This window comes from Gavialis gangeticus, unplaced genomic scaffold, assembly GCF_001723915.1.
Source record: "Gavialis gangeticus isolate Ggan-Ray unplaced genomic scaffold, GavGan_comp1, whole genome shotgun sequence".
Classification (NCBI taxonomy): domain Eukaryota; kingdom Metazoa; phylum Chordata; order Crocodylia; family Gavialidae; genus Gavialis; species Gavialis gangeticus.
In genome coordinates, this window is record NW_017729024.1 from 161,174,421 (window position 1) to 161,183,759 (window position 9,339).

Here is a 9,339-nt window from a genome sequence, read left to right on the forward strand (position 1 = left end):
ACATGCTCAGGGTAGGCCCTATGAGGGCTATGGGACCTGAACCTGTTCAGCCTCCACAAAAGAAGGCTGAGAGGTGATCTGGTGGCCACCTATAAGCTTGCCAAGGGGGACCAGAAAGCTGTGGGAGAGTCCCTGTTCCCCCGAGCACTGCTGGGAGTAACAAGGAACAACGGCCGTAAGTTGACTAGATTCAGGCTAGACATCAGGAGGCACTACTTCACAGTCAGGGCGACTAGGAGCTGGAACCAACTTCCAAGGGAAGTGGTGCTTGCCCCTACCCTGGGGGTCTTCAAAAGGAGGCTAGACAACCACCTAGCCGGGGTCATTTGACCCCAGCATCTTTTCCTGCCCATGGCAGAGGGTCAGACTTGATGATCTGCTTAGGTCCCTTCCAACCCTACCAACTATGAAACTATGTAGTAGACTTGAAGCTCTTTCTTGTGTCCTGCATTCTTTACCTCATAATCCACAGGACCTGCCTTCCAAACCACTTTGTACGGTCCCTGTCCTTGTGAGAGCAGCTTGCTCTTCTGATCTGGAAGCATCACCAGCACTTGATCACTCACTGCAAAAATTCTCATTTGGGTGCCATGGCCATAATAATCTCTTTGCCTGTCTTGGGCCTTGTGTAAATTGTTTTGTGCTAACTGATGTGTTGTGCATATCTTTTCGCAAACCCACCACATAATTTGACACCATGGTAATCCCACTGGCCTGATTCTTCCATCCTTCCTTAATTATATCTAGGATCCCTCAGGGTTGATAACTGTATACAAGTTCAAGTGGGAAAAACCCTGTCGAAGCTCAAGGTGCTTCCCTCATGGAGAACAGCAGTGGGGCTAGCACCTAGTTCCAGTTCTGAGGATCACCCTGAATGGCAGCCCTTATCATACCCTTCAAGGTCCTGTTAAACCTCTCCACTAAGCCATCTGAGGATGGTATATGGTGGTCCACAACTGTTTAATGTGGAGGATACTCTACAGACTCCACATTACATTAGACATAAAACTGGTCCCCTGGTCTGTTAGGATTTCACAGGGCAACTCTACCCAAGAGACCCATTTCATCAGTTCTGAGGCTACTTTAGAGATTATTACTGATCTCAGGGGCATTGCTTTGGGGTATCTTGTGGCATAATCTTGTGATGTCAAGCATGATCCTTTCAAATGATCTTTCAATTATCAGCATCAACAAGAGTGCTACCTGGTGGGGGGGTATTGTAGATACCTTCTGGCAGGCCTGGCAACCCCCACAGAATTGCTCTACTTCTTGGCAACTCCCAAAGAATTGCTCTACTTCTTTGTACAAGTTTCCCTCGCTTTCTGCTGTACATGCGTTCCTGGAAAACCGCACATAACTCCAATTTGTATAAAGGGTACCCACTTTACAATGTAACAAATAAGGATACATTCCAAGACCTCAACTGTACTGACCCCCAGACTCATTTCTACCACTTTTACAAGACAATTTTGGTACTCACCAACAACAGACAGTACACACAAGCACAGGGCATAACGGGGATGGCATACTGGGGATGGCAACTACAGAAACAGGTCGCAGACAACGAACGAGAAGCACAGATCCACACAGGAGACCATATTTTGGTGCATGTCACTCCCACAATGCACTTCACAAAGCAGCTGACTGCAGGCTTCCATCACACTGATCGTATAAGAGTGAATTTACCTCTCATATATTGAATTTTTGGTATATAAGGGTCATCGCATAAGAGGCAAGGTTCTTTGCGTGAATCTGATATCTTTTATTAGACCAACTTAAATAGTTAGAAAACAATTATTAAGCAAGCTTTCGGGTTCAAAAACCCTTCGTCAGGCTAAGGAAGTTTCAGCAGTTGGTGTGTGCTCAGAGCAAATTCACGCATACAGAATCCGTGTAAAGTAAGGGAAGCCTGTATATGCCCAACCAAAAAAAAAGTTTTACCAATCGGCCCACTGTTTTGTCTCTCCCTAAATGCAACCCCAGTGGTAGAGCATGGACCACCTGTAACAAGGGCTTCCTATACCCACGGGGTACTAGTATCTGATATACCTCTTCTGCCTCCCCCATCCCTTTATCAATCCGATAAAGTATGTCGTTCCTCAAATCGTGGCTGTTGGTCCATGAGCTCTGGCCATATCATCTTCATGTTCCAACTGGACACATTAGAAGACACGTAGGCTTCCTGCCGCTGGTCTGCCTGGAGTTGTCCTTGACCAATCAGATGTTGTATATTGAGCAGCTCTTCTGCACTGTCTCTTAAAGTTTCTTCTCCTCCCTCTTGTCCTGTAAGACCCTCATCAGGCCTGCTAGAGTAGCGGAGGCTTCTCAGTGTTCCTGGTTAAGAGGCCACCTCCCACATTACCTCTTTAATATATGGCCAATTGCTGCCTAGTATTATTGGGTTTGGCAAGTTCATGGCTAACCCCACTGGCATATCATGGGTTTTCACAAGCACCATTAAAGAGATTATCTGACACTTATAGGTTGTGGCCCCATGCAACTATATAATTATTATCACCCCAAAAGGCTCCCTTAGCCTGGGCAGAACTAACATGGTTTGTACCATGGTCTGGGTGCACCCTGTGTCAGCTATCGCATGGATGTCAGCTCTCCTAGTTTTACTTCTACTGTAGGTCTTAGAGGACTTTGGTGCCCTCCCTGACCAAAACTACAGTCTATCTGTTCAGATTTTTCAATGGTCTCTTTCTTGTCCTGATTAATAGAGAGTGTCTCCTTGAGCCAGTGTACTCCTTTCAGCTGTGAGCCATAACTTGCTTTCTGGCCACTTTCTACACAATTTTGACAGCTATCATCTCTTGCCAAGCTGCCCTTCCACCCCATCTTATTCCCCCTGAACAAGGTTCTGCAATTCCCCAGCCTATAGCCAAATAGGGCCTTGAGCCCTTCTCTTGGTGTGTACCTTTTTCCACTTCTATGTAGGACTCTGCTATCTTCAGTGCTTCTGCTGCTGACTGCAGCTGGTGCCATCACACCCATTGTTGGGTTCCTTCCTCCAAGTCACCAATAAACTGTTTCAACACTATTAAATCAATTACCACTTCCAAGTTACATTGTTCGGGATTCAACCACTTCCACGCCAGGTCCTGGAAGAGCTGAAGTAGAACCCAGGGTCATTTCTCATTTGGCATTGTCTTCTCCTGAAATCTCAGCCTGTAATTTTCTGTGGATACTTCCAGTTGGTACAAGATCACTGCTTTTACTGTTTGGTAGTCCCCAGCTTCTTCCTGTGACAGCTCTCTGTTCGCTGCCTGTGCCTTATCTATTAGTAGGGTACCCAGCTAATAGGCCCACTTGGCTTTATCCCATCCAGCTTCTGTGGCCATCCTCTCAAATGCCTCGAGATATGCCTCTGGGTCATCCCTGGGCATTATCCGAGGCATGCGGAATTCCTCCATTCTTCCGAGCACTCCAGCAGCTTTCACGCTGAGAGCCAGCTGTTGGGCAAACAGCAGCTTGTGGGCCTCATTCTCTTTTACCTTCAATTTGAGTACCTCATCTCTTTGTTGTTGTGTCCCCTGCAAGATTTGCAGTATGGCCTCTTGCATCTGCCATGCTCCCTGCAGCAGCATGGCCTCTTGCTGTATCCATGCTCCCTGCAGCAGTCAGTGTTGCTTCATCTAAGCAGGGTTTTTGCTCCCAGCCAATGCACCAGAATGTGACAGTGTTGGGGAGGTGCCTATACCTGGGTACCCCTAGACTGAAATTGGCCAAGAGAGGTCACTGCCTCTAATATCTGCTTTCCTGCCATGACTTGATGTTGAATTTATGATTACAGAACAGGAGGCAGCTCATTGTGATGGCTTGTAATCCCTTTATAGGCAGGATTCACGCTCAGGAATTATAGTCCAAACTCAATTCCACATTAGGGCCTGTCCCTTTATGGGTTGGTCAAACTTGCAAGTGCAGTTGCCTTGTGCATCTCAGCAGGGCACCACTGGCTGAGAGCTCCACCATCCCTCCACGCCCTCCACAATCCAGCAGAATTACAACAGGAAATAGATTCAACAAAAGAACAGGGTCCTCTACACTCCTCTTACCCCCCGGTCCCTGAGTGTTGCAGCCTGGCCACTTCTCTCTTTCTCTCTCTCTTCTTCCAGTCCCTACAGCTACTTCTTATATTCCTGCCGGAGCCCCCAGTGGCCAATCTGCTGGCTTCTTTGCCAGCTGACAGTCAGCTGCCCCTTAGGTAAGAGTATTCCCCCGGGGCTTCTCTTAGTTCTTCTCAGGGCTGGGTTTTCTTTCTCATCCAGCCACCATCAATCTCTCTGTTTCTTGCTATGCTGGGAGGAACACGTAGGGCCGGGGGAGAGGCACAGAGCATAATCCACTCTTACTCTGCTATACGCAGGTTAGGGAATGTAACAGCAGTATGTCAGAGGGGCTGGGGCAGCAGTGCAAATGGGGATTCAGGCAGCAGTGTGAGTTGGAGATTGCGTGGGGGGCATCTGGCAGGGGCGTGGACATGGGGCAAGTAATGGGGGATAGGTTACAGGAGGCAGGGGAACAAGGTGCGAGGATCAGGATGCTTATCTAGCCCCCTCCTCCCCATGGTTGGGACAAATTTAAAATGATTTGATTAAAATGGAGCGACAAGACTCCAATAATTAGATTAATTCCATATATTTGGAAAATTATAATGGATTAAGTATATAATTAAATATAAATTCAAAGTTGTCATGGATTTGGGTAAGTGTGGTAATAATAACCATGTAGTATGCTCTGTGGGGAAAAATTGTCTCATTTCCAGTACATTCATCTTGATTCTATTAAAGAAATCTAAGTATTACTGTAACACATGTTATAAATAATAGTAGTGCAGTAACTAGTACACGTGCATTATAATGAATATTTGTGTATTGTAGCAATACCAAAAGCTGTGGAGAATATCCATATGTAAGGTAGCTATTGTATGTGCCTTGGATCATATTATTATTATTATTAATATTATCATTATTACTATTATTAATAATACCGATACTACCACTAATAGTTATAATAGTAATTTCAGTAATGTATCCTTTATAACTTCTTTTGGTTTCTTAAATGAGTACCAACGTGGTTGTTTCACTCTATTAAATACTCCATAAATAATGACAAAACTTAGTTTACCTAGACAGCTTCTTCCTAATCCCAGAAAGCAAACTTCTAAGCAGAGATGCAATCAAATTGTAACTGGGGTTTATTTTGCATGAAATTGTTTTTGCATGTCTTTCTTGTCTTTAGTAGAGGCTTGCACATCTGCTGGACTGATGTTAGTTATTCCATAAATGTAATATAATTTAGGGCTACCATACTTCAGGATTTTCCTGAACATGTCTTCTTTTTAGATCCTCTGATCCCAGTCCGGGCAGTTTTTAAAATATAATCAAATGTCTGGGATTTTGGTCAGCTAAGCTTCAAAGTTTTTCCTGCCACTTCCCGGCTTGCCCTAGGAAGGAGCTGCTTGGGGCTGTGGGGAGGGCGATTGGAGGCAGGGCTCATGTGGCCGGCATGTAGCCAGGCAGGGGGCGGGAGCAGCCCAGCAGCTGGATACAGGTAAGTCAGTGGGTTGGAGGGCTAGGGCTTGGGGACTGATGCGTGTGTGTATGTGTGTGTGGCAGGGTTATGGAAGGAATGGGGGGAGCGTGGAGGGGGTCTTCCAGTGCTGGGGGAAGCTGTCTGGGCACCAAGGCTATAGTGGGGCAGAGGAGGTGCCTGCCCCTCTACCGGGGGAAGAGGGTGGGGGGGCCCTCTGGGGACAGCAGGGAGCTGCATGGCCCAGCCAGTGGCACTGGGGCTGGTGCCCTTGCTTGCAGGGGTGGGGTGGCTGGGAGACACTGCAGGGCTGGGAGGGGCACGAAGCTGAGGGTCAGGGGTGAGGGGCACTGGCAGGGCTGGGGACTGTCAGTGCCAGGGGGTTGCAGGTCAGGAGTGAGGGGCACTAGCAGGGATGGGGGGGCTGTGGGTTGGGAGTCAGGGGCACCAGCATGGCCTAGCGGGTTAGGGTTACTGAGGGTTGGGATTGAAGGGGACTGGCAGGACTGGGGTCTGTGAGTCGAGAGTGAGGGGCAGCAGCAGGACAGGGGGGTGGATGGGTGGTTTGGGAGTGAGGGGCAACAAAACAGGCAGGGCACTGGCTTATCACTCCTCCTCTCCCCCCTGCCACATGCCCCCCTCCCCCTGCATGACAGATGTGCCCTTTTTTGCAACTGGAAATATGGTAACCCTAATATAAGCGACTTTGTACTATAATGACATATATGCATTGTGAACAATCAGAACATCTGGGCATACCATAGTCACATGAAAACATGCAGCCAGGATGTTTTGGCTGATGCTGAATAGAGATAGTGTCTGGCCATGTGAGTCTGAAGTCAGGCCAAAGGCAGGGCAGACTTGCACCTTATAGATTACCTAAATCAGAGAAGTATAGCATAACCTTTTTAAAGGAGCAGGCTTATTTCATTAGATGTTGTGAACTGCTTTCTTTTTCTCTCTTCTACCCACCTTGCCTCTTTTCTCCCCCCACTTTCCTACCTTTTGTATTCTAATCACTGCTTTCTATTTAGAAACTCTGGTTCCTGAAGTCTGATGAAGTAACCTGCTTTTTACAAAAGCGTATGTATCTCTGATTTAATTAGTCTATAAGGTGCACATCTATCCTGCCTTCTGCCTGACTCTGAAGAGACCTCCTGGAGAAGAGAAAGTGTGAGGAGCGCAGTCTCCCCCATATTGTTCCCATGCAGGATGTGGACAGAATGGGGCTGCTTAAACGCAAGGGCTGTCTACTGGAACAGGACGTGGTAGTCCAAGTTCTATTAACCCATTTCCTGCTGTGAACTGGGTTGATTGGGCATATGGCTAGGGAATGTTCCCCTCCACTCACTGACTAGTGCTTGGAGAACAGGGTAATGCACTTTGGACAGTAATCTTTTTGGGACAAGACTGATAGTTTTATGTATTTAGTTTGTGGCACGGTTTGCACAGTGTGTCCATCTGCTAGCAGTGTGCCTTCTGTCACTGCCACAAGGGCACCTTACACCTTACACTGCCACAAGGGCCCCATTCTCCTCAAAGCTGGGTGTATTGACTTTACCCAAATCTCTCTGCTAATGCTGCTTTGCCTTTCAAAGCCCTCAGGCCTCTGCTCTTTTTCTGAAGCAAGTTGTAGGAGTTGGGAGTTCTTTTATAGGATGCTTTGTGCTGTGGTGTGTAAGAAGAGCCAGAACAGTGGTGCTGGTGGCCACTTCCAAACAAATGGTTGCTTATGATTGCAGGGGACTGGACTCCATGGTTCTGTAGCTCCTTCCAGTCCTAAGTTAATCATTTGTTCTCCCCAGCACTGGTATGTGAGTGCCACCTGCTGGTGAAGTAGTTTCCCCACTCTGCATTCCAGTTGTGACTGTTCCCACCCTGACAAAAGCACATGCCTTGAGCACTCAAAGTAACTCTCCAGCCTGTTAAGAACAGGGATTGTATGTGGGTATTAATGGGAAGAGCATATCAGTTATTTTGTGGTAAGAGTTGTTTGCATTAGATAGCAGCTAAAATATAACCCACAGAGGCTAAATGCCACAAATGGTGGTCTAAAGGTGCAGTCAGATCCAAATTGTGTGGTTAGTCTTGGTCCTTATGACATTACCCAATATTCAGATATAACTAATTTTTTGGTAAAGTTTGGTTCGAGATTGTAGAATTTTGGCCCAAGGATTATAGCAATACACTTTAAAATCTAAAACCATCCTGAAGCACACTGAAGCCATCACCAATTTAATGTGAAACCAATGCCTTATGCTTGGTGTTTCAGATACATTCAGCTTTTTCAAACACCAAGAGCATCGGAGGGAAAGGTGGGAAGGAAACCATGTGGCAGCCAAAACTCTCTCTCGGCGCTCTGTCAGCAAGGAGCGATGGGTGGAGACACTTGTAGTTGCAGACAGTAAGATGATTGAATACCATGGAAGTGACAATGTGGAATCCTACATCCTCACTATAATGAATATGGTACGTAGTGCATTTAGCTTTTTTGCGTTTGGGTGACTGTAAACATAACCAGCCTGGATTAAATTGTTAGCTACCCTAACAACAGTAATAATAGTTGTTTGTTTAAAGAAGTGTAATCATTTTCATCTATGCTCATCTAAACTCTTCTTTTTTATTATTTTATGCTGGATGGGGTCTACATGGTAACTTTCATTCCACTAAAATTACCTGTTCCAAATTTCATCTTGAGCATAATGATTGTTGAATTTCCTAAGCAGCATCAGCGCCACACGACAGAGTTATTAGAGGCCAAAACCAGAGAAGCTTTTAACTGTTAAGGTATTGGACTCTTTTCCCTCTCTGTGTATGAGACAGAGATTTCCCCAGAATTTCCCTGATTATATTAGACATGTTTCATAGTTTCATAGTTTCTAGGGTCAGAAGGGACCTGAGTAGATCATCTAGTCCAACCCCCTGCCATGGCAGGAAAGAGTACTCTGGTCAAACGACCCCAGCAAGGTGTTCATCTAGCCTCCTCTTAAAGACCCCCAGGGTAGGAGCCAGCACCACTTCTCTTGGAAGCTGGTTCCAGATCCTAGCTGCCCTGACTGTGAAGTAGCGCCTCCTGATGTCTAGTCTGAATCTACCCTCTGCCAGCTTGTGACTGTTATTCCTGGTCACTCCTGGCAGTGCATTTGTCTAAAAAATAGTATTTTTTTATATTGTTATATACCTTATAAAGGTTCTGATTCTGATCTCATTTACACTGGAAACTCTGAGAGAATCATAGAAAATTAGGGGTGGAAGGTGTACACCAGGGGCGGGCAATTATTTTGTGTGGAGGGCTGCTTACCAAGTTTTGGCAAGCTGTCGAGGGCTGCATGAGTAGTCCCACCCCTTGACAGGTGCCCCACCTCCTGGTCACCATCTTGTGATCGGAAGTCCAACCTCTTAACCCCTGACCTTTGCCACCCAAAATCCCTCCCTTTGCCCCCAGAAGTACTCCTTTTACTATGGGGTTTTGCCATTTTGGAACAAGATTATATTCTAAAAAGCAAACATCTACAGCATTCATTAATTTGATTATTGACAAATATTTTTGTCCTAATTTACATGTGATTGTGTAGTGTACATAGAGGTGATTGCACAATAGCTTAAAATGAAGTCTTACTCTAGTATATCGTGGGGGGTGCATACAGGTTTGTGGGGGGCTGTGGGTATGTGGGTATGTGGGGTGTGGGTGGGTATGGGGTTTGTGGGGGTATGTTTGTGGGGGGAGGGTGGCTGGGGTGAATGATGAGGTGTGGGGGTGTGCATGTATGGCAGTGCAAGGGGGTGTGTGGGTGCATGTGTATG

General features: G+C 46.4%; 1 protein-coding gene across 3 annotated transcripts in view; it reads left to right on the forward strand.

Moving 5' to 3' along the window:
- The window catches only part of ADAMTS12 (ADAM metallopeptidase with thrombospondin type 1 motif 12), a 474,912-nt gene that overhangs the window by 241,817 nt on the left and 223,756 nt on the right, over nucleotides 1-9,339 (forward strand). For all 3 annotated transcript variants that reach the window (XR_002097463.1, XM_019517990.1, XM_019517991.1), the window contains exon 4: nucleotides 7,808-8,004. Coding sequence is in view for 2 of the 3 variants with exons in the window: in XM_019517990.1 (XP_019373535.1) it covers nucleotides 7,808-8,004 (197 nt within the window). In the remaining variant the exon portion in view is untranslated. The remainder of the gene's footprint in view (nucleotides 1-7,807; nucleotides 8,005-9,339) is intronic.